Raw genomic sequence first — 25,151 nt, 5'->3', positions numbered from 1 at the left:
TGAGTTTAGCCTTGGCTAAAAGCACCTGCCTAAAAATACCTTCTTGTTATACAACATAGATGAGCACATGCTCATGGCTCTGCTGTCAAGAAAAGACGCCCAAAGAGAGTGTTTTGACACCAGCAGGCTCCCCGCTCTCAGTAGAGACATGAATAAGTAACAGGGCTTCTCTTTTAGCATCCCGGTGGCTCGAGTGTGTTGCCGTCTCTTTCTCGCAGCTGGACTGTGGCAGCTGGCTCTGCGTTTTTTGGTTGTCTAAAGCTTCGGGGGCTTGGAGACAAGTTTATATGTGTTGAAAGTGTGCAGTGGTTGTGTTGTCCATGCTTCACAAAAGAAAGCTCGTTGGTGTACTACATTTAAGTGTATTTAGCTGTGGGTGTATGCGTGTTTGTGTGCATGTACAGACTTCTCCATATGCCGTGTGTGCTGCTGAGCAGCAGGATTCGGCCTGTCACTCCGCGTAGCAGTGACAGTCGCAGAGAAGCCGCTCTACTTGTCTTTGCTGTCGTAAGCAGTGAAGAGATTTAGAGGAGAAGGTTTTTTTTACTACCAATGACAAACGCAGTCATTATATAAGTTTCTCTCATTCATCTCTTCCAGGGGCACCGCTTAGGAAGAATATATTTGTATTGCACCTGAAACTGGAGCGTCTCAAAGTTTCTGCTATCTAAGCTTTCTAAAGTCTTCTGGCAACTGTCAGTTCTTCAGACATTTGTCCTTTTCAGTATTTCCACCTCAGTGCACACAGGCTAAACTTAACAAATTGTGATAATTGGGACATGCTTTATCACTGATTTGAGTACCCGACTGTGCCTGGCTCGTGTGTATGTTCATGCAAATGTGCCCTCACTTGTGCAGATGCTTGCATACAGATATATTTCCTGTCAAAAATGGGCAAATTGTGGCCCACACAACCAGACTCTAATTAGCCATCTCTTCATTCAAAGATGCTCGAGGGAAAGTTTCCCTGTTTTTGGACGCTCCGTTTTCCTCCCGTTTCCTATTCTTTGGCATTGATATAAGTGCGTGTGTGTGTGTGTGTGTGTGTGTGTGTGTGTGTGTGTGTGTGTGTGTGTATGGCAATAATAACTTTTCTGTGTGGAACATCAGGAAGCACATGCTGCCAAATGCAAGATGGACATGACATTTCTGACTTTTGGAGTACCATTGAATCCTGGTACCTCGTCTTATCTATGTTCCCAACACATATACACCAGCATACATATACACATGTCTTTCTTTATATACACACACTATTGCTTACCCACACACATCCCATAAGTCTTACCCTGAACTGACCCCTCACCTCCTAACTGCACCTCAAAACTGTTTCTGGGTTCCACTTTTCCTCACAGTCAAATATGTGTATTTGATCTTCCAATGTGTAGTCAGCTGATCTGTCAAATGTACAAATATATGTGATTGTGGAATTCGTATAAAATATGTGTGATATGTGATTTAGATATTGAATTTTCCTTATGCAAACTTTTATCAAGATCAGTCTTCTCATCTGGGGGGAAATAAGGAACACACATACATAAAATCTTTATAGTATGATGATTGATTACCCTTAGAAAAGTGGTCCAAAGGCATAATGTTTCATAATGATATTTCAGTTTAAACATGGATAAAAAAAGGATATTAATTTCCTGCACATTTGGTTGTTGAACTAGTGCAATGATGCTGGAGAAGACTAGCTGTTAGCCTCCTTGTATACCTGTGCTGTTAGACCAGCAGGAGGAGAATGATCTCAAGAATAAAACTAGGTCTGAATAGGCCTATGCTACTGTATATAGCATAGCCTATAGCACGAGATAAAAGAAGAAAGTATCCAGCATCCAGGAAGTATGAACACTTTAAAAAATGTATTTTCATTTCACTGAGACTTAAACAAAAAAGAACATGTTTAAACAACAATTCTAATAGGTAAAAATCACTAGATGAAAAGCTCTCTTTTCCAATTACTGACGAGAATTGTACCAAATAGACATTAAGCCTGGTCACTAATTAACCAAATACATTTATACCTGAATTAATTTAGCAAACCGTTAGTAAATTCTTAATTCCAGAGAAAACCGATTAAACTGATCAAACATAGAACATCATTCCAATCTTATCCAGTGAAAAGGTTTCAGAATTTATTTGAATATCCCGTTTCCTGTTTTATATCCACGTGGACATCGTTTGATGGATTGACCTCAATGTCTTTCATGTATTCTGTCGTATGGGTGCAGAAAATGTGCATGATGTTCACGTGAAAGACCACCAAGCATCTCCATGCCATCACTGACAACTCCATGCTGCAGCACATGGAAGTTAACTCTTACTTGTAAAACTGCTTATCAGATTTGGTTACTCCTCAACTGAAAATGCTAAATCAGTTTCAACCCCTGGCTATAACTGCAATTAATGTGAAAGCACCATAGCATAAAGATAGGCCTGATTAAATATACTCCTGCTAAACCCTCACTATCCTATAAATGTTCAGTCATGTATTAGAATTTAAATGTGCTGATACCTCTTAGAGGCGTTAGGCCCTTTAAGAAAGTATGTTCCTGCCATTACTAATTAATACGATATTTAAATATAGAAATGTTTCAACTTGATTGAAGACAATTAGCGTGCACAGGGGTTCATCTTTTGGTTAGTTAAGTGGCAGCAGGGACGCACTGGAGATGCCCCTGGTTCCATACGGAGCTGAACTATCCACCTGGCCTCATCAGCGTGGACTTGTGGGTGACAAGGATGAGGGGATATTACTGAGTGAGGTCAGGCTTGCCCTGTCTATTTCTCTCATTGATGACACGTCCCATATGGTCAAGTTCTGCTTCAGTTCATCTGGGTCATCTGAGCAGCCATACCTGCCTGGGACTGAAAGTGATTAAGGCTGGGGGGAGTGGCTGATTCAGTCACCCGCCCTTTTGGTCTTATTCTTCATCAGGCATAAGAGCAAAAGCAAAAAGCATAAAAGGATTTATGAGCTATTATTACCCTTTCCCATGGTGTAATTTGACAAAATAGTTCTGAATTGCATCAGATGATGCTGAGCTCTGGTGTGTATTGCAATTGATGTCTGTCCATCATAAGTAAATTATGTGATCAATTTAGGAGGGGATAGTTAACATGCAATCATGAATAGGGATGGGTACCGGTATCATGGCACCGGTTCTGACATAAACGGTAGTAACCAGACCGAAAAGCAGTGCACATTTCGGTGCTTTTTTTCCTGAGCTGTGATACACTTTCTTCTTCCTTACATTTGTATTGGCGGTTGGCAAACAAGTGAAAGGTGCATTACCGCCACCAACTGGTATGGAATGATACGCTTTAGATTCTAGCCAATCATTTTACGTTTCCGAGGATAGTAGGCGGGTCCAGGTACGTACGTTCTTTTAGAGCAGAACTACAGATTAAAAATGCCCAAGGCGAAGCGGTCAAAGTCTGGCTGTACTTCACACCAAAATATGCAAACTCAGCAGCCTGCAACAAGTGCTTTAAGCTGATACTGTGATGCTGTCAAAGGAGGTAACACCTCAAAACTGATGAAACACCTGGCGACGCATAGCGTTTTTTTTAAAGCCGAGAAATGCGCCGTATTTGATAGCTTGCTGCGAGACCTCACACCGTGCACATCTACTGCGGGTGTGGTGCCTGTTATCGGACCCGGAGTTAGCAACATCCCCCAAAAACCCGAAGAGGAGAGTCCTGGCCCCTAGCCCTGCCAGTGTAGCAGAAATGATGAGGATGATGATGCAGCAGCAGCCGTTCTTCTCTGTGTGAGTAGCTTAATGTTGTTCGTGTGTAATTTACGTTGAGTAGGCTAACCACGTTATTACATTAATGCATGTAAGGTGAACTAGCAAACACCATCATAGCTACATGCGGCTGTCTTCTTGTTTGATGGCAGATACTCCCTTCACCCTGGACAAAAAGGCTAAAATGACCAAAGAAAAAGTGGAAAACAGCTAAACATGAGAGGTTTTTGGACAAAGTTTGTGTTTTTTCCATTGATTAAGCACTGCTTCCAGCCCAGAGTGATATATGCCCCATAGCTGCAGAGAAGGCTAACATTGTTATCTTTTTACAAAAAAACAGCTGAACATGAGAGGCTTTTGGACCAATTTTGTGTTTTCCATTCTTTAAGCACCGGTTTGAGCACCGTTTAAGCACCGGCACCATTTCAAAAGTACCGGTTTGGCACCGGTATCGGATAAAACCTAAACGATACCCATCCCTAATCATGAATCCTTACTTTTTCTTCTCTCAGGGTCTGGTGTATGCACTTTCTTACTTTCTGCTCATGCAGTTTTTCTAGACTTTTAGTGATCTTAGGTCTGAGTGATTTGACTTATGAAAAACTGTGACGACACAGTGCTGACTCACATTACACTGACATGAAGTGGCATGAGAGAATCATGTCCTGTAACAGTGTGTTACGTACGCTCAGAAGATGTTACAGATAAGGACCGTTTTTGGATTCTGTGTGGTAACCAGGCATTCACAGGCTGTGTTGATAACTAATTTTATGATGACAGTGTGAGGTTCCTGTGACATTCAACACCAATAATAGAGACTCCATGTAGGTGTTCCTTAAATGCTTATTTGTGTGTGTCCAACTGTACCGTAACCCACATGTTTGAATAGATGTAATACAACTCAGGAAGAAAAAAGGAAGGAGAGCCATTGATCTTAACTGTACAGTGATTTAAAGCTGCATTAGAAAGAAAGAAATTTCATCCATTACCAGCAAAGGTCCAAATGTGTTTCGAGTGTTAACGCTCTGCTGATTTTAAAACTTTTAATTGAATAAGTTTCTCTAGTTAAAGTGCCATGTTTACAAAAGAGAAGCAGCTTATTTGACTGTTGATGCGGACCATGTTCCACTGAGAGTTTACTTGGATTGGGAATTTGTTCAAAACACTAAATTGTCTGCATGTTTTTCAGAGGAGATTTGTGATGAAACTAAAAAAGAAAAAACAGAACTTGAAGTGACAGCATCAGATTTATTCTTTCCTTTCCGGGGTGTCTCGTGTTGTTTAAGAGGATCGATTTAAGAAATGTTTAATTACATTTTTGAGTTTAGACTTTTCGGCCAATCCAGATTTGTTCAACAGTCGGTCTGCTGTAAATAGGTGGATTACAAGGTAATGTTGGATAGATTTTAGGATGAATAGACCACAGGGGCATTTCCCTCAGATTCATCAATTCATTTGGTTAAATATTTCCAAGCGTATGACTCCATTCATCATCTGACAATGAGTTAGTGAAGATAAGAATCAACAAAGCTGCTGTCATTGTTAATTCACTTTACTGCCATGGAGCCTGACTCTGTTGTGGATTATGAAATCGTAATCTTGTTAAATGACGAGTGTTGCGGTATAATTACAGCAAAACAGCATTTACAAAGCCTTTAAACCTATTACTGTTTGTGTCCCAAATTAGGTATCATCAGACTCCAGATTCAATACATAATTCTGTTTTTAACCATCTGATAGAGAAGAAAATCAACAAATCTAAATATCTAAATAAAACGCTGACTGTTTAGTCTTTATCATTCCGGGTGACTGTTGTACTAACTAGTTACGTTTTTAGTCCTTAATTGTGGCAAACCATGTCAAGTCTGTCTCCACACGATTGGGTGTCAGCGGCTGATTGTTTATTCTGGTGAAGCGCAGAGATCAGAGCTGGTCAGATGCAAACCTCAGCTGAGGGGCTTTGGAGAGCTGACACTGTGCTGCCACTGTCTATCAAGTTTTACTGCTGTAATCCCAGGAATACAAAGGATTTTCTGTTCCAGAAGTGCAGAGGATGCTAGGTTTGGTTTGCCAAGTCACCTGTCAGACAGAGCAGAGGCAGACGGTGGCTGTGTGACCCACCGGTGCCCTGCTGCTTCTAGGGCTCATTTAAAACCTTTTTTTCCTTGCTTTTATTTGCTGTGTGAGTTCAATGTCATTGTAATGAGTACTAGGTGGCATTACTCTTTTGTTGATGCCTTCATTTCCCACAGTACAGCTCAGAAAATAACATTTCTGAAATATCCATGCGCCATTCTCAAAACTAGGTTTGGTGTCAACGTTGGTACAGACGCAGCATCTCCACCTACAGTCAGTCAAAATCAGTGTTGGTCAAGTTACTTGAAAAAAGTAATCAGTAACTAATTACTGATTACTTCCCCAAAAAAGTAATCCCGTTACTTTACTGATTACTTATTTTCAAAAGTAATTAATTACTTAATTACTTAGTTACTTTTTAAAAACACGATTTACAACCTGAATAGGTGATAAAGTGATAGATCTTTCAGCCCAATTCTACTTTTTCTACATAATCCATCATACAAAATGTAATCAAATGGAAAAGTCTCTTTTTTAAACTTGTTTTATTAGTTTTAACCTTTTAACTTTATGCATCAAGCAAAATTTTAATTATCTGCAACATTCTCTGACTGGAAGAAATTTGTTTAATATTTAAACCTATTTTCTGCACATTCCAGCACATAAAATAAAATAATTTTTTTTGTGTTTACACTCAGTCTTTCAAATAGCAAGTAAAACACAGCAGAAAATAAATAAAGTCAAAGACTAGCGGTCCTGTTGCTCTATTTTCACCTGTATAGCAGGAGTGGGGTAGGCGGAGGTTTACCCTGGTGCAGGTGTGCAGCGGTCAGTGGAAGAATCCGCGAGTTTCTCTGTGAGTTTCCCATTACGTCGTAGCTACTCTGTGCTTGTTTGGAAGTTTAGGGGTTTTTTTCGCTGTAAAAAGAAGTTTTCTTCCCACGGACAACGGACACTAATGTTTTTGTCACTTTTTATGGAATCAAACTTAAAGTGAGGTCAGTACTTCCACGCTTTAAACGCTGCACGCTCATACTCTCTCTGCACTCGATATATGATCCATTGTTGATCTGCACACAGCTGTTGTCACGAACGTGGCACTCGCTTACGTCACTGTCATGAGACATTCTCGCAAACAAATCACGGTTTTAGTAACGCAGTAACGCAGCGTTCCTACGGGAAAGTAACGGTAATCTAATTACCGTTTTTGCAATAGTAATCCCTTACTTTACTCGTTACCTGAAAAAAGTAATCAGATTACAGTAGTTACTGCCCATCTCTGGTCAAAATAGGTGAACTGTCGTTACACAACATACAGTTTGGTCATTTGCAGTAAAACCATACATAGTATATTTTTAACAGCATTAAATATATAGACAAAGCCTGAAGTCCTGACAGTCGAGCTGCTTCTCCCCTTGATTTCTGAACTTTCTGTGTTTAATAATAAATACAATTAAATCTGAGGGTCCCATATATTTTTCAGGGCACTTTTAAATATTGAGTGAATAGGATCTTAAAAAAAGAAACAGGTTCGGATGTTAGGGTCCCCGCCTGCAAATAATGTCCAAGGTTACGTATGCTGAAAATCATAAGAATTACTTTAACCACATTATAATTTATAATTAAAACCTCACCCTTAAACAGTAAAGATACACAGGTTTCTAAAGTGCTGCTAAGCTTCACGCATACAGAATAATTCAGTAACAGCCACATTTTAATGGGATTTCTGGAATGAAATTGAACTTTTGGTATATCTTCATCCATTGTGTGTTTCCTTGTGCTAGCAACCTGACTGCTAGCCAACAGAAAAAAGAAACAGTTCCTGTTACTTGTGCTGGATGGTGAATAAGCTTCCGATGCCTCCCTATTTGGAAGTTGAGTGATATTTAAAAACTAAAGAAATATGTTAAATTTATAGTGATGTAATCTGTGCTGCACGGTGCAGAAGTCGAGGGCTGAGAGTAAGACATCTGAGAGACTGGATGCTCACCCATTGTTGATGTAGAGATTAAGATCCCTCACCACCTGCTCTGAATCTGGCAGTAAGTCTGATGTCCCTTTTTTCTCCTCACAGATGGACTCCTCCATTTTATCCAATCAAATCCTCACATGGCTAAATTTATCATCCTGGTACCTAAGCAAACCAGCATCATAGATTATGCACGGAGCTGTTAAATGAGCCTCTAATGTCATCCTACAGAAGAGATGAGGAACAGACTTTGGAGGTCTCCCATGATGCTCTTGATTATTATCGGTGTAATTTGACTGATTATTTGGTCTGGGGTGTTTCCAATGAACTGAGGTGATGTGTTTTAGTTGGTGTGTTTTGTCTAGTGTCAGTCCAAAACCCAAACATTTCTTAACAGTATGCTATTGCAGTTTATTGCTCACATTTTCTTCAGAAAATACAAAAATGCTGCTGACTTACCGTCACATGACGTACTGTATTTGTTTGTATAAATCATATTTTAGTGAAGTTTCCAGCTTCAGGCCAGTGGAGGAGGAGGAGGCTGGTGGTTGGACCAACTGTGGCTTATGCGGGTTATTTGTTTGCATTGCCATAGACTTGAACAAACCCCTGCTGGGCTGTATTAGCCTGCTGTAAACCCCACGGTGCTGAACAGCTAAAGACTTTGTTGTTGTCTTTGACTGCATTGCAGTAGGACGTCTGGACGCATTAACCAGCCAGGCCAGGCACTGCTGTTGTCCTGCAGACATATTTCCAGCCCATCCCTCCAAGGTCACCCTGCTCCTTCCTTTAATTGAGTTGTGTCGAGGTGAATTGGATTCCACAGTCAGTGCTGGGTCTGATTGTTAAGTTTGTTTGCTTTTTTTCTGGGACATTTCTTATTTTAAGTAAATGCTGCTTGACTTCGCTTTCCCAACACAGCAACCAGCATCCAGTTCACTTTTACTTCCCCCTGATAAAGTACATTTCTGCCATCAGAGACCAATCTTCAGTTAAAATTAAAAGACGAAATGGGATGCTTAGCATTAGCATTGAACGTGAATGGAAGTTCACTGGTGAAAAGAAATAAGCTCTATAGTTTTTCTTTGCCTAAGAATCAAAGAGGGGAGTCGTGAATCTGTCTAATTATATCCCAACGCAACGCTGCGTGGACAGTCACTGCTGAGCATCTCACGCATTATTCATGAGGTCACTTCCAGTCAGAGGCTTTTACCAAAGACAGAATAAATTCTGCTCTCCAGCAAAGACCTTCCTCTTTGATTTGACTCTATTCTGCATTGTCATCCTCATTTAATTAACCCTCAGTAACCCCCTGCTGACGACATGTCTTCCTGGCACTCCTTGGCTGACAGGCCCATCCTGGTTGGGAGGGGAGACGAAGAAAGAGGAGGGGGAGCTGGCAGTAGCAGTGGGTAAAAGTGGAAGACTGAGTGACTCCTTTGCTCCTCTCTCTCTCTCTCTTGTTTCCATTTCCTCTCTTGACTCCCAGTCGAGCCACAGCTCCTAGCTTCTCTGCCAGGTGGGGTTTTGCCTCTTGGTAGTGTAGGCGTGGTATTGAACAAAGTAGAACTCTTCTTTGATAAAACAACAGACAGCACCCAACCCATGGGAGGTAAGTTGATGGCAAAGCTGGAAACTGCTCTATACCTAAGCTCTGTTTCGTACCTGTGAACACTGTCTTGTGTGTTTTGAGCGCCGTCATATTGTACAGTTTGTTCTGATAGCTCAGCTCTGTGAGAACTCCATCCGAGGAGAAAATGAACCTATTGCTTGCAAATCATTTCAAGTCTATGACTTTCATTTCTTAATGTTTTTTTAAGTCTTACTGCAGGAGCTCAGTGGCATTAATTTGGATTAGTCTCTATGCAAATGAGTGCTTTCCATTTACATTATTTAAGTCTCTACATTTGTCCTAAGAGGTATTTACTGTTTCAAAGACAATCCACTCCACTGTTTTAGACTAAATTAAAATGCTGCTCATCAGGTTTGATTATTATCTGTGAATGTTTTTTACTGTTTGGTCGTCTGAGGTAATCGTTGTGTTCATGTCACTTCAATTTCCTGTTTATCCCCGTCATTTAAATGACTGTCTTAGTATTGTTTTTTTCTTTTGACAAATCTTTATTTTAGCTGAAAACATAAAAGTGAACACACTTAAATGTGTTCAATGTGACAAAAGGAACTGGATTTCTTCTCTTCAGTGGCCACGTGTTTTTCTTACCTGATTTGTTACATAAGAGGTCCTCTGAGGAAATGTTACATTCTTTCATCTGTACGATACAAATTTAATACTTTTCAGTACTACCGCCTCCAAATATTTATTAAAGTACTCATCAAAATCACGCTTATCACCAAGATAAAGTGTTATCCCGAGTGCTAGCCTTTGCTCACGTCGCTAATAGCATTTCTCCTCTGGGCTGTGGAAGGAACAAGACCAGCTGTATTGAATATTGCATGAGATGATGTTTGCATGGTTGAATGGAGCCCTTCAATGCATTCGCAGCATGGAGGCACCTTGCAAAAATCAAAGATTTGCAGTAGAATCTGCAGTGAAATAAAAACATCAGTCCAGCAGGTAGCTGTCTTTAGCTCATGAGCACTTTTTACTCAAGCTCCTTTTGGGCCAGCAGGTGCCTTGTTAACGTCCTTTTTGTGTATTTTCCATGCTGAGATTTCCCCAGCAGGTCCCGGGGACTTAAAATGGGCCAAACCTTTTTATAGCACTAGTTACCTTACAGCTCGATACCACTGAATCTGTCCTATACTGACTTATAACAAGTTGCACTATGTAGGGCATTACAGCTGGAGACGTCACAGCATCACGAGGGAAGTCGCATGTTTTCACACTATGACTCGATTCACACCATCTTCTCATTTTACTGCCTTGCTTTTGAAACAAGGGAGAGAAGCCAGTATCTCCACTCAAGTAGTCTGTTCTTGTGACTTATTGCTAATTTAAGAAGCTATGACACAGAAGTCCGACCCGCCTGCCTCCTGCTGTTGGGTTACTGAGTTCGTCTGTGCCATTTTTAAGGATACCACTCTCTCCAGTAGGAGATGCTGTGACGTGCAAGTCTGAGAGGAGGAGCTTGGTTAGTCAGAGTTCTGCCAGTTTCAGGGAGTCATCCTGATAAAATATTCAGCCCCTTACAGTCAGCCAGGCTCTAAAGCGGAGGAGGAGAATGTATTGTTGTTTTCTTTTTGTGTTATCAACACTTTATCCCAGGAAGTTCCACTGAGCGTGGATGCTGCTCTGCAGCAGTCCCCAGCCAAATCACACAAACCAAGAACAGTAATCCATTACTGTTCACTGAGCTCAACTAACACTGAAGCTCCAGTAATAGGAGTCTTCTCCGAGCTCTATGGGGGAGCTGATCAATACCGGTGCTCAGCTGTTACCTGAATTTGTGCTGAGATATCTGGAACTTATTTTCCTTTGTTTTGATCCCAAAATATCATCTTGTTTATTCCAAGAATTCTCTCCAAATATAGCACCAACATTAGCAACACTGTCTCACTAAAGAAAGATGCTGCCATTGCTCATTGTACTGTTTAACATAAATTGGTTGAAGATGGATTTTGAAGTGGATGATAAAGATATTGAACATCTGCATTTTGTAGTTATGCATGCAGCAATAATTCAGCGTGATTCAGAGTTAATTAAGTAAAAAGTCATTCAGTCGTTCCCCAACCGTTCAGAAAAATTCCTCACAAAGATGATTTTCAATATTACATTAGAGAGGCCACCAAAGAATGAAAGGGCAATCTGTTGTTACCAGGGGACCAGTGCAAAATAAGTCTTATTTTGAAGTCAGTGAGCTTTTTCACTGCCATCTGCCTTTGCTTACTTATTATGATGATAGAGTTTCCCACTGCTGTTTCACCATTCCCTCGTTTGTATTTTGTAACTGCTCAGCACTTGATTTATCGAGTCCAGTTAATCTCGGTTTGGAGGAAATTGCTAACAGTGTGTAAACAGAGAAGTTTTAAAAGAAGCTTGAATGATTTTTGGTGTGCAAAACCATCTGTCTTTGATCTCTGCTTATCCTGTCTTAAAAATAGGTCTTCCTCTGAGAATTTAATGTTCAGCTTTTCATATCAATAATTTTAAGTTTAATTAGACATAAAAGACAGCTTTCTGTGTTTCTGCTAACAAAAATGGTTTTTTTGGCGGGGGTTTTATTTTGGAGGGCTCCCAAGTTCATTTGGAGGTTTAAGTTAGACTCCATCTGCCCCTGTTGTCTGTCACGCTGAGGAAGGCTGGTCTCACAGGAAGCAGCAGTGTGTGGCGTGACTCCCCCTGTCACTTTTGTAGTTTGTGAGACAAGCTGTGCTGAGCAAAGGGGTAACTTTAAATCAGATCGTGAAGGTGACCTGGCAGCCTGTCACCACCAAAATTTTAAATGCATCTTAAAACCAGAACAAACCTGTACAGTTAGCCTGGACACTCATCCAGTGAAAGGTAAGCCCCAGTATCAGCTTAAGAGGAAAAGATTAAAGCAAAGCAAGCCAGGCATGTTTCACTGCCATTGATCGAGCTTTGTTTGTAAAAGTCTGGCATGTGCAGAAACACACTGAGTGCAACACTTGGTTTGACTCGTGTTTGATATTAGAAGCTCGCTCTCTGTGCTCAACAGCAGCTTCTTTTTTGTTGAATAGCTCCTCTAAAGCTGGAGATACACGACTGAAAAGCTCAGACTGACAGCTGGGACACCATTTATTTTTTGTGCGACAAGCTTCTGCTGTGCTTTATTCCTCCATCTCTGAGACGTTTTTCCAATAATGGCTTTGAGTTGAAGGAAAATGAAATCTCAGAATAAAAAATTAGAATGACAGGATAAGAAATTGGCTTTTGATGTTTGCTTTTGTGCTTTTTTTATAGAAATATTTCTTTTTACACGGGGCAGGTTTTTTTCCAGCCTAAATTTCTAGAAATGTCGATCTCATTACAGATTGTTTCATCTAAAGTTTCCTGCAGACATTATGAGTCAGGGGTCAGATTTGGGCTGTGAAGATAAATGTTGCTCATTCGAAATCTGTCAGAAGACCAAATCAATTTTGCATTGCACCAATGGACAACTGGGTTGCTAGGTGTCTGCTCACCGCTAAATTCATTACAGGTGTCAAGTGAATATACACCACCGATTAATATTTAGTGCCTACACTCAGGCACCGTGTTTTTGTACACCTCGGTTTGGGAAACAGGAGTAGAGTAGGTTTCTCTCTTTATTATCATGCTTAAAAACACAATTAAAAGGAACAAAAGTCAAGTTATATGCATGTTTTAAGCATAACAGCTCTTATGCTTTTGACTCAACAGCACCATCGTTTTCTCTGGGCTTCTTCTGCACATGTCTGCACATCTCCAGCTCTCCTACTATCCCGCCTCTCCTGCTTTCTGGGTTCTCCATTTCCAGAATTTCATTCTTTATGTTTTTAATTCTGATTTTATCTTTTTTTTTTAAACAAAATGAACATTTGTGACATATCAAAGCCCCTTGACATTGTTGTCTGTTTGAATATTATAGGGTGATGTGGTGTGAGCACTCATTTCGGTACATCTTTATTTGTTTTTTCAGAAATTAAAGTCTCGGAGCTTCTTGGTTAGATTTGTCACGCTAATTACGGGCGTGTCATCGAAACACACACAGACCAACACACAAAGGCAAACACACACACAGATGAGACTTGATATGTTGGCATGTAAACCAGTTGTTGTGTGTGAGGACTGTCAGGACTGTACATGTGTCTGTGAGCTGTCACATCTATAGTGCCGGCCGACTCTCAGTTTGCCTGTCTGAATATATGTGTGTAACTAATGTATTATTACTGCAGATGATTAATTATGTCTGATAGCAGCAAATAATGCTTGAGCTTGCAAACACGTTAATTTACATTACATTACAAACGTCATTTTGTGTGGAAAACAATTAAATTGCTATGTCTCAAAAACTCATGATATCAAATTATACACTAAAGGAGCACAGCGGTTTGATGACTGGAAATGATTTGCTGTCGTGGATGGTTAAAAGATTCACCTTCATTCTTCTTGTGGCCTCACCATTGTCTTCTTCTTTGTCCGTTCTCTCTCTCCTGTTGTAGCTGGGATGACAGCAGCTCAGTGAGCAGCGGCCTAAGTGACACGCTGGACAACATCAGTACTGATGATCTGAACACACCCGCATACTCCTGTGTCAGCTCATCGCGCAAAAGCAAAGGAGCACAGGTGAGCACATGAAAAATAAACATTCGATAGCCTCAAATAGGCTCACAGCGGGGATAGCCACACGTTGTCCGTGGCTCGTCATCATCTATGACTTTAGGCTTCTGTTCCATGTCTCTGCCTCTATAGGTTCAGGCAAATTACTCATTTGTTAATTAGAGAGATTACCATAAATTCTGGTGCAGATGTTAATGTTTACATCAGTACCACCATATGTCATAATGCTTCATTTTCATTTATTTATGTGGCAAAAATATTATAAGTTGCTATATATAGTATGACTTGGGGTGTTTAGTATTAATGGTCACAGGTCAGGATGAATTTGATTAATGTTATATCTGCTAAGCATCAAAGTTATTATACAGTTTCACATTAAACTGTTTATTTTAGCTTTACCCATTTATTTTCATATAACTGTAATTTCAGTTTGTTTGACTCTTTTCAGTTCAGTTTTGATTGTTTCCTTGGTCAGTTTTTATTATTTTCATTGTTAGTTTTAGTTTCTTTGATGATATTTGTCTAATATCTAGTTATTAGAATGAAAGCACCGCCGTGAGCGGTGTGATGGTTAGCACTATTGCCTAGGTCCTGGGTCTGAATCCATCATCTGGTTGGGACCTTTCTGTGTGGAGTTTGCCTGTTCTCCCCGTGTGTGCGTGGTAGAGATGTGCAGATCGATCCTGAAATATTGATTCCTCCGATATCAGTCATTTATGTTCTAGAATCAATTCTCACATTAAAATATCGATATTTTAGTACTTCAGGGTAAATTTGTAGTTTATCATTAACAGGAACACAGTGGAAAGAAACTATAACATTCGGATTGTCTACACTGGAAGGAACTACTTCCTCTTCCGCCTTTCATAGTCATGTGCGAAATACGGCTGCATAACTGTGTGGCAGCCCCTGGCGTGCAAACTCACAACAATGGCTGAGCGTAAATGGAGTCATGTGTGGACGTATTTCACCTCCACAAAAAGCCAAGACGCGGTTTGCTATGTGGCAAGACAGTGAGGTTTTGTGGCAGCTCCACTGACCTCGTCAAACACCTCAGAATAAATCATATCACAGAATATGACAAGCTTATGTTGAGGCGAACTGAAGAGGAGGAGAGGGACAGGTGCTGCTAGGGCGAGACAGACGTCTGTCGCAGAGTCCTTTAGTGCTGAACATGCTAAAATGGCCCACAACTTCAGTTTTTTATTTCTATATCATAATTCTGCATTATTAAGTGATAAGAACAAGTAATCTGACGTCCTGTAATCATTATGAAGCTATAATTTGAGATACAATATAAGATACAGTAAGAAAAATGTTTTTGTACAAAGTATCGTATCGGATCAGTATCGTCAATACCGCCCTGATTTTACTTGGTATTGGATCGGAAAGGAAATCAGTGGTATCGCACATCACTAGTGCGTGGGTTCTCTGACTTCCTCCCACAGTCCACAGACATGAAGTTAATGGAGTTTAGGTTAATTGGTGATTCTAAATTGGCCATAGGTGTGAATGTGAGTGTGAATGCTTGCCTGTCTCTCTGTGTTAGCCCACACAGGGTGTACCCTGCTTCTCACCCTATGGCAGCTGGGATAGGCTCCAGCCCCCCATCAACCCCGATGACCATGAATTGGATAAGCAGGAAAAAATGAGATGGATGGATGCACTCAAAGTCATCTACACTCCCATAATCTCATGAAATATATGCGCTAATACCTCCTCATGTGTTTTAGTTAAATGTAATAAATGATAAGCATATTACCATTGTGACCATGGTGTTATTGTAGGATTAGTGTTTAGTTCAAAGCTGCACTCACAGAGCATGTAGCATCAAGTCTCAGTCATGATACCTATAGAGCAATTAGCAGCAGTGAGTAACCAGTGTTAGCTGCACAGTAATTATCTCCCAAACTAAAACACATTTCCTGCCGTGACCAAGTTGAAAATCACGACTTTGCATGTCTTGTCACATCTTGTTATTTAAACTTTCACATTTCTTTCAACTTTGTGTTATGTCTTGATCAAGGCACACACCAACAATTTTACACGCTTACTTGACTTTGTTACCGTTGGGATAATCTCCCATTATAAACTGGCAGTGGAGTGTGTGAAAGAAGCAGGCATGGAGGGTTTCATTTTTTTTGGTGTTGCACTGCATTGGGGTAATGTGGGATTGAGGATTTATGGTGATAATATTGCAACAATAGCACCAAATCACAGCAGTATGCATACTTGCTATAGTGAGAGCAGGACTGTATAGTTTTATAGTTTGAACAGTTCCTATTTTTCTTAATTTGATTTCTATATTTGTGCTCAAGGAATTAACTGTGGACAGAGGGCCGGTGCTCGGTTCTCCTCAGAGACTTTCACCGTATTCTGCCAAGTATTCTTGGCCCCTCATGAAATACCTAACAGGCTGGGCTCTTAAGAGACTCTACTGTTGCTAGGGAGACTGACCATCTGTTCCGGTAGGCTAGCTGTCACTGCTATGTGTTTGCGTTTGTGTGGGTGCGTTCATATGCGCCTCAAAAGCAGAGATCTGGATGTGGGAGATTCCAAAGATAGCTAACACTTCACATGCAGACATAAACCACGCTGCTCAGCTTGTGCAGAGACTTACTTCTTTTTGCTGACTCTTTGCTGACTGTATTGCTTTAGTGTGTCACCTTTCAATAGTTTAAATATTACATATAATTTTCAAAGCATTATGACTTATTTGATTTCTTCCATTTAAGGCAGGGTTGACATACCAAGATATAAAACAATTAAATGCAATCATTTCCTGTCACTGCGTTGTTTTTTTTTGCATTCTTTATAAATATTGTTAAGGAACTGCAGTGATGATCAGGTAATGCTTTTAAGACTTAATGGTATAAACTGCAGCCCAGAAGCATTACAGTTTTGTTACTGAATTCTCCCATCTATTTATCAGTTTGTGTGCACTCCCTGATTCTCTGTATGACAACCCCACAGTCCCAGAAAGGAAGCAGATCCAAGCATGCGCAGCAGGAAGTGAGCAGCAGTTGGGCTGGAGCTGAAGACCTGAAGAAGGTAGAGGAGGAGCTGGATGCAAGCATGGATCCTAGCAGTGGCTCTTCCCGGTGGAAGACCACCTCGTCTTCCCCATCCTCCCAAACCCAGGGCCAGTATGAGGACGCCAGTCAGAAGGCAGCTGCGCTGGCCCAGATGTCCCAAACAGGCTCATGGAGGAGGGGTATGACAGCCCAGGTGGGCATTACACCACCCAGAACCAAGGGGACGTCCGCTGCCCTGAAAACACCAGGTAGGAGAGGAAGCCCGCCATCTTTGTCTAGAAGTGATTTTGGAAGTAGAGCAATTATACAAAGCGATTATAGGCTGGGACAAAATTAAAATGTGACTTTTTGAACAAAGGAGACTCCATTAAAAAAAACAAAACCCTAATCTACAACATATATTGACCGAGTATTACTGGTATTAACCCTTTAAAACCGGTCAGAGCAGCACGCTCTGTTTTGCGTAACTATTTTTAAATCCCGGTAGCTCTGCAACCACGTGAGCTAGCGCAATAATTTTTTTTGCATATGAAACCGGAGGAGTTGTACTTACATCTTATGCCATCAGCTTGTCCTCGGTCACAGTTTCCTTCCACATATAGCTTTGCAAAAACTGCATAAAAAGCGCTTGCAGCAACAAAAACACAATATTCCAGAAACACGCTTTACTGATCCGATCAGCTGTTCATAACACTTCCTACGTCCATCAGCGTGAACTATCGCATGTCCGCCATGACCTGCCCGAAACCGGAAGTGACGTCATTTTTGCGGAAATGTAGTTTTTTACCATCAGGGCCTCATGAGCCTATACTGGTGTTTTTAAAAGTTATGTTTGACTTTATGACTTTGTGTCGTTTCTGGGATGCTTAGGACTCATATTGCACTGCTGGAAATAGTTTATTTTGATGCATATGCTGCTTTTTTGCAAATTTGCATTATAATATTTATTTTCGTTTTTCCTGCAGTGTATAAAAATTGGTGTATTTCAAAAATAAAACTATGAAGACACTCAAAATAAATTTCCTGTGGTGGGAAACTATTTTGTGCAACTTTTTTGTATTTACAGTTTTGAGGGATAAGCCTCTTAAAAAAACAAAAACGATTTAAAACTTTTTTGTAGTTTATTTCACTTTTTTGCAATTTATGTAATTACTATGCACTTAATGCAGACATATTATTAAAATTTAGCCTGTAATGGTTGTATTGATGTATAGCAACTTGAAATGCTCCCAAAAATGGCTCCACAGCATGTAAAAATATAATATAAGCTCTGGCAGACTTGGTTCTATGGTAGGTCTTAAAGGGTTAATATTAGAACATTAAAAATGATTGTGTATCTAGGTGATTTCCTAGTGGATGTTTTTCACATCAGACATCAGAAAGTGATCTTTATAGAAAGAGCAAAAATGACTTTATTGGGCTCACGTGATGCTGAAGAAGAAGTCGTAAGTTGATTTAAGATGAACATGACTGAATCTTAAATGTTTACTAAACACAGCGAGTTGTGCTTCAGATAACTTGGTTGGCTGTAGCATGAGCAACGATTGCTGTGATTCTGGCTGTGGGCACCAATATATTGATTCTATGGCACCAAAGGATAAACTCCGAGTACGGATGATGTGATGATTGGTGATATTTTTGGATTTGTGTACTTTGACAGGCAAAACCGATGATGCAAAAGCCTCAGAGAAGGGTAAGGTGCCTTCCAAGAGCTCATCTGGCATCCAGCGCTCACCCTCAGATGCTGGCAGGAGTAGTGGGGACGAAGGCAAGAAACCCCCTTCTGGCATCACACGCCCACCCACCACAGGCTCATTTGGTTACAAGAAGATCCAGGGTGCCACTGGCACGCTAATTACCTCCAGTGGTGCGACACTCGCCAGTGGCTCAGCCACCCTGGGCAAGACGCCCAAATCTTCAGCTGCCATCAGCAAAGGTGCAAGCATCAGTGGCGTGCGGAAGACCAGTCTGGATGGCTCACAGCCCCAGGATGATGGCATCCTGCTCAGCTGCAGTGGCTCGAAAGTGACCCTGCAGTACCGCTCCTTACCCAGGCCGGCTAAATCCTCCAGTGGGGTGGCCGCAGGGCGCAGCGGGCATCGCTCCAGCTCCAGCAGCATCGACTCAAATGTGAGTGGCAAGTCAGCCGGTGGGGCAACAACGCAAACAGCCACTAAACGCAGGGATGGAAAAGTGGGCTCAGAACGCTCTAGTCCCATCACCATCAACCAGACAGATAAGGAGAAAGTGGCGGTGTCAGATCAAGACCCAGCAGCAGGACTGTCCACCTCCCCAAAGTCTAGCCCCACCTCCACCTCAACAGGCCAGTCAGGCCTCAGGCAACCAGGCTCCAAGTACCCCGATATCGCTTCTCCAACCTTTCGCAGGTCGGATACACCATACACACACACTGCACTCATTCTGTCTTTGTCCCTGACTGTGTGTTTCTGTGTGAATCCAGCATTTCATCACATTTCTTTTTCAATTCCCTGATTGTTAGTTAAAAGCAGCATCTTTTACAGCAAGGACATTTGGGGCAGTTTTTTTGAAAGACAGAATCTTTTCACCGTATCTTCTCCAGAATTTAGGCGAGTTTAATACGTGGTGTTTAGTAACGCTTTTCCACTGCAGGTTATTCCCCAGGTTTCTATAACGGAGAGAAAAGATATCCATAATGTCAAAGTTTCACTTAAATGTATGCCATCTCTATCAATTTTAGATATGTTTGGATGTGCAAGATGAATATCAGACACTTAATAAATCATATTAGATTGCCTCCGTGGAAATATTGATTGAGTCAGTAGACTTGGCTGCATAGCTAAGGGGTGCCATAACATAGATTGCTCCCTGGTGTAGCTGATAAGTCACTGCAAATGCAACACATCTTTACCCTGAAGATGAGGGTCTGATGGCTTTTCATTCAGCAAATTCAACCCAGCAGTGTTTATCAGAACAGACAAGAGACAGGACTTTCTCTGCACACCAGTCCCTCACTCATTAGAAGCATGCATTCGGCAGGCGCGTCCAAACATGCGTCCCATCCAATTTGTCAAGCCAACACGTTTCATCTGCATGTCATAGCTTTTTTTCTTCCCCCCAGAGTGTGTCACCTATATATTGTGTGATTGCGGTGACAGAGTGGGACAGGCACAAGCAGAGTAGCAGGCTGTCTGAGCATATGCAGAAGGCAAACAGGGCTGAGTGGCCTAACAGATTAGGTTATTTAAAGTCACGGGGTTGAAACGGCGAAGCTGTGAAAGCAGATGTGTCAGTGTAAATCACTGAGAGTTTGCATCTAGCCGAGGTCGAGTTTGCTGCCAGGGAGAAATGTATTGTAAAATGTGCTTAATATTTTTTATCTGTTATATAAAGTTGTTGCTACAGCAAAGCAAGGGGATGTTTATAGAAGCTGCTTTCCACTATCCTAAAATAGGTTCTTGTGACCATTGTAGTAGTTTTCTTTGTAGGCAAGGCAAGGCAAGGCAAGTTTATTTGTATAGCACAATTCAACAACAAGGTGATTCAAAGTGCTTAAATTAAGTGCTTGTAATGTTTGACCAGTGAGATCACTGCACTTGTCACACCCAAAGTATATCAGAGTCCTTAAATTTTCCAGTAAGGATCTTGCAGATGCTCATCTCTTGTCTTTTGAGCATTTCTAAATGATTGCACCCACCTCTCTGCCCTCAGATTGTTTGGTACCAAAGCTAGCAGCAAGGCCAGCTCTCCTGGCACGCCCGACTCTGGCAAGTGCCCCTCAATACTGGGCAGCCCGCACGGCACACTGGCGAGACAAGCCAGTCTGGACTCGCCTTCCTCTGGCACTGGGAGCCTGGGCAGCGCTGGCGGCCTGAGCGGTGGCAGCAGCCCTCTGTATGGTAAAACCCCAGACCTGTGCACCGACTCCCCGGCCTCCAGCCCAGCCTCTGGCCTCTCCCTGCCCTCCAACGCTCGGCCCTGGCCTGCCTGTAGCTCATCTGCTGGCAGCAAGGACACACTGAGCTGCCAAAGCATGACCAGTCTGCACACCAGCTCTGAGTCCATTGATATGCCGCTGGGCCACCATGGGCCCAAGGTTACACGAACCGGCAGTGTCAAGTCCACCCTGTCTGAGGGGTGAGTAACAGGGAATACGATTGGGAAGAATCGTATTCATTGTTTCATTTGAGAACAGAGACAAAACGTTTATCTCGCTATCCTAAGATGTAGACATACAATACAGATGAATAACAGAAAGAAATCATTCATTCACAAAACAGTTTGGTTCAATTTAAGTTTCTTTTTCTGGCATGGTTTTGATACTATAGAAAAAAAAAAAAAACCTATATCTGCACAAAACAGTTCAATCAGTAGTTATTGTCTCAAAGTGCTATAAGAATAGCAATTAGCATTAAAGACATTTAACAGTCCTGATAGTTTCACAGTCCAAAGCCATGACAGAAAAAATACCACAGTAGATCATCTCTGACACCCATTCCTACGTGTAGCCTCTATAAAGGCCTCTCCATTTTTTTTGTCCACACACTTTGCATGAATTACATCATAGAGCATAGAAGCAGCAAACACATTTATTTTCCCTCACTAGTTCAGCTGTCTCAAAAATGAAACAATCTCAATTCTGCCTGTTTTATCCACGTAGTCTTTTGCACCGAGGTGCATTAGTAATGTCTTAATGGATTTTCCATTGTGTGCATCTTTGTGTATGTCAAAAGTCAAGTTTGTAAAATGTGACCAGTTCTTTTTCTTGTGTATCACAAAACAAATGTTTGCAGGTGTTCATCTAATTTGCTCATCCTCTGTGTTTTAACAGCATGCCACTTGACAGAAACACACTTCCCAAAAAGGGACTGAGGTACAACACATTTGCAGCCGCATTCAATTTTCAACTGTTCCTCTTTCACTCAGTCATGTAGATCATATGCATACATGCATCTGCATTCTAATGTCAGGCTTTCCGTGCTGTTTTTCATGTGTCATTATTTGCACAATCCATAGCGGTGATTCCCAGGTAAAAGTCATCAATAAACAGTAAAATATTTACTTTAAAGCAGGGGTGTCCAACTCCAGGCCTCAAAGGCGGTGGCAGCTGATTTAAATGGCTAAATGGTGATGAACGAATCATTTGATTCAGGTGTGTTGACCCGGGGTGATATCTAAAACCTGCAGGACACCGACCCTTGAAGCCTGGAGTTGGACACCCCTGCTTTAAATTATTAGATAAATGAATCGATAAAAATTATTAACTAGTTTATCAACCTGCCTCCATCAGTTCATGTTCAGAATGATGTATAATTAGGCTGAGGTGATAATGATAAAGTACACAGGTTTGATAAGGATGTGGGTCAATAAAAAACTACTGCTCAATAAAAACTTTTTGAAGATTAAATAAAAACTGAGAGTCGATATCAAAAAAATGAGCGTAAACATTTATGTTTACACCATCTGTTTACATCCTAAGTATGTTTAATAGCTCTTTTATGAACTGCATATTTACAGTGTGTGACTCCTTTAGTGATACAAGCAGATTGGTTCTGATTATATTAGCACTTAAGTCGAGCACTGATCAAAGGCTGTTGATAAAAAGCAAACATCGCCACCATAATCTCACCTAAATGGATGCTTAGCTCCCTTGAGACACTAATAAAGCGCGACCTGCTTTATCATCCATAATTTACAAATGAATATCCTGTTGTGTTTATTAAGACTTTAAACTACAGAGCCTAACTCACCAGGAAAATGTTTATTGAGGTCACAAGCATTGTTTTCCCACAGTTTTCATCTTGAGGAGTCAACCCCCGCTGCTTAGGAATAATGTCGTTTGAAAACCTCCTTTAGCCCAATAAACTATGTCCATCTTTTCACATACAGTCTGTTTACATTTGACTAAATATATAGGGAACTCATATTTGAGTCTAGCTATGGATTTTTTCTCTTTCAATTTTTAGCGTTTTTTCCCTTCATCATGCAATTATGTAACAAACTGGAGCTCAAATTTTGACTTCTTTGAATTGATGCAAAAAAAAAAAAAAAATCTCTAACATACTATGAATGCTATCTGGGATGATGAGGGAGCAGTGTGTTTTTCCATCTGTCTGCTTGTCTGCTTCTCTGTGCTCATCCTAATCCTACACTCATCTCATGCAAAGTTAGAAATGTGGCAAACGCAGCCACCGAGTTCTTTCTCTGCTTCCGAAAATGGCTTAAACTTTCCGATAACATTTGCTCTGTTAGCTGAGGCGAGTGTAGAATGAATGTTTTGAATTTAGCTGTAACTGAGTGGACGGAAACTGAAGCACCATGACCTATTCATCACAGTGGCACAACTGATACAGGGAACAGCCTTTCCAGCCAATTATAGAGTACTGCTGGAGAGGTGTCGGATGGGGCATGCTGGGTGTTCTTTCATTTTTCGAGCATTTGACGCTCGTGCTATATGGAGCCTAAAACCATCTGATCTCGCACGACGCTTTTGCCTTTTTTGCCTCAGTGCGGTCTGCAGTGTTCACTTTAACGTTTTTATTCTGTTTTCATCTTAAACATGCCAAATAGCTCTTTTATAAACTGTAGACTTTCTACATGGGGAGCTTAGATTAATAGATTTGCCTCCTTTAGTCATACGCTGTAAATAAGCGGATTGGTTGTGATTATATTAGCACTAAGTATACCGACTCAAACACTGACCCTTGGATATTTCAGTCTGTTCCATTTCAACTCCAGCTGCAGTCTGACAGCACTCAGTGCAATCTTAGACGCCCAATTGCTGCTGGAGAGAATAGCGAGCACAGACGCAGGACTAGAGCAGGGTCAGATGTGACAAGCGTAGTAATGGGGGCGTTGGAAGGAAGAAGCCGCTGAAAAGAGATGAGTGCAAACTCAATTATCATCCTCAGAGGATTAAATATGGCCGATTGTCATGTGTGCGATAAGGGGGGCTTCTGCTGCTGAATTACTTTCGAGTTTGGGAGAGAGGAGATCAACAGCAGAGTCTGTGTGTTTGGCAGCTTTAAGCCTGAGTAGTGTGTCTATGTATAAAGACTGTGTGTGTGTGTGTGAGAGAATATATATAGTTATTATACATAAATGACTGCATGTGTGTAGATGCATGCACATCCACTTCTGTGTGGTATGGTTTTTAATATTTTTATGCCATCTGCTCACGTCCTTCTACTGTGCAGCTTCATTAGTTTACACGTCTTCATCACTTGAACTTTTAAGTAATGAAGTTCATTACTTAAAAGTAATGTCTTGCCTTGAGTTTAAAGTGTGTTTTGTGGGTTTCAGATACCCTACCTCCTCCAGGCAGACATCTCATGAAGAAGGGAAGGAGTGGTTGAGGTCCCATTCAACAGGAGGTCTTCAGGATACTGGCAGCCAGTCCCCTCTGTCTCCTCCTGGAGCCTCTTGCACCACCACAGGAAAATACCACTACTCCAACCTCTGTGAGTCAAAAGGAAAAAACCTATTGTGCCTAAAATGTGCATATCATATCAACAAAGGCTATGATAGACATATGAGCACAAAAAGGATCCTTGTGATATGATTTGTAATTAATTAAAGCATTCTTCAGTGCATAAATAAATAATATCTGAGGTGATTATTATTTAACAACTTGTTATAAGTAGGTTTTTAGTGCCTGCATGAATGATTGATGACTGAAACGCACGTGAAAATATTACATGGTAGATGTATATGTTTTGCTCTGTGCAGTGAGCCCCACCAACATCAGTCAGTATAACCTGCCACCAGGCAGCACCAGCATGAGCCGCTCCAACAGTATCCCCACCCAGGACTCCTTTGACCTGTATGGAGAGGGTCACCCACTGGGTGGCAGCGCAACCTCTCTGGAGGAACGACCACGTGCCATCAGCCGCTCTGGGTCCTTCAGAGACAGCACTGATGAAGGTGAGACACACACTCATTCTCGACGGACTGTCCAGAACAAACCCAATTCCTCACAAAGAAGCTAAAACAGTGAAAACAGTTTTTACTGTCACTTTCAACAAAGCAAAGTCCCACCAGCTATCAAGTGCTTTGATAACAGCATTGATGATAGGTCTCTGTTCTGGTCAGGTCAGCATTTTAAATTGGTTTTTTTT

At 41.2% G+C, this 25,151-nt stretch overlaps 1 protein-coding gene across 4 annotated transcripts in view; it reads left to right on the top strand.

The window, feature by feature from the left end:
* Positions 1–25,151, top strand: part of nav3 (neuron navigator 3) — a 265,011-nt gene that overhangs the window by 205,540 nt on the left and 34,320 nt on the right. For all 4 annotated transcript variants that reach the window (XM_085138223.1, XM_085138222.1, XM_085138224.1 and 1 more), the window contains 7 exons: positions 13,903–14,026; positions 16,994–17,303; positions 18,716–19,442; positions 20,746–21,171; positions 21,866–21,907; positions 24,337–24,494; positions 24,763–24,957. In XM_085138223.1, the coding sequence (XP_084994349.1) occupies positions 13,903–14,026; positions 16,994–17,303; positions 18,716–19,442; positions 20,746–21,171; positions 21,866–21,907; positions 24,337–24,494; positions 24,763–24,957 (1,982 nt within the window). The remainder of the gene's footprint in view (positions 1–13,902; positions 14,027–16,993; positions 17,304–18,715; positions 19,443–20,745; positions 21,172–21,865; positions 21,908–24,336; positions 24,495–24,762; positions 24,958–25,151) is intronic.

The sequence above is a fragment of the Neolamprologus multifasciatus genome, chromosome 17 (genome assembly GCF_963576455.1).
Source record: "Neolamprologus multifasciatus chromosome 17, fNeoMul1.2, whole genome shotgun sequence".
Taxonomy (NCBI): domain Eukaryota; kingdom Metazoa; phylum Chordata; class Actinopteri; order Cichliformes; family Cichlidae; genus Neolamprologus; species Neolamprologus multifasciatus.
Note: the sequence above shows the minus strand (reverse complement) of the source record. Positions and strands in the feature narration are given on the sequence as shown.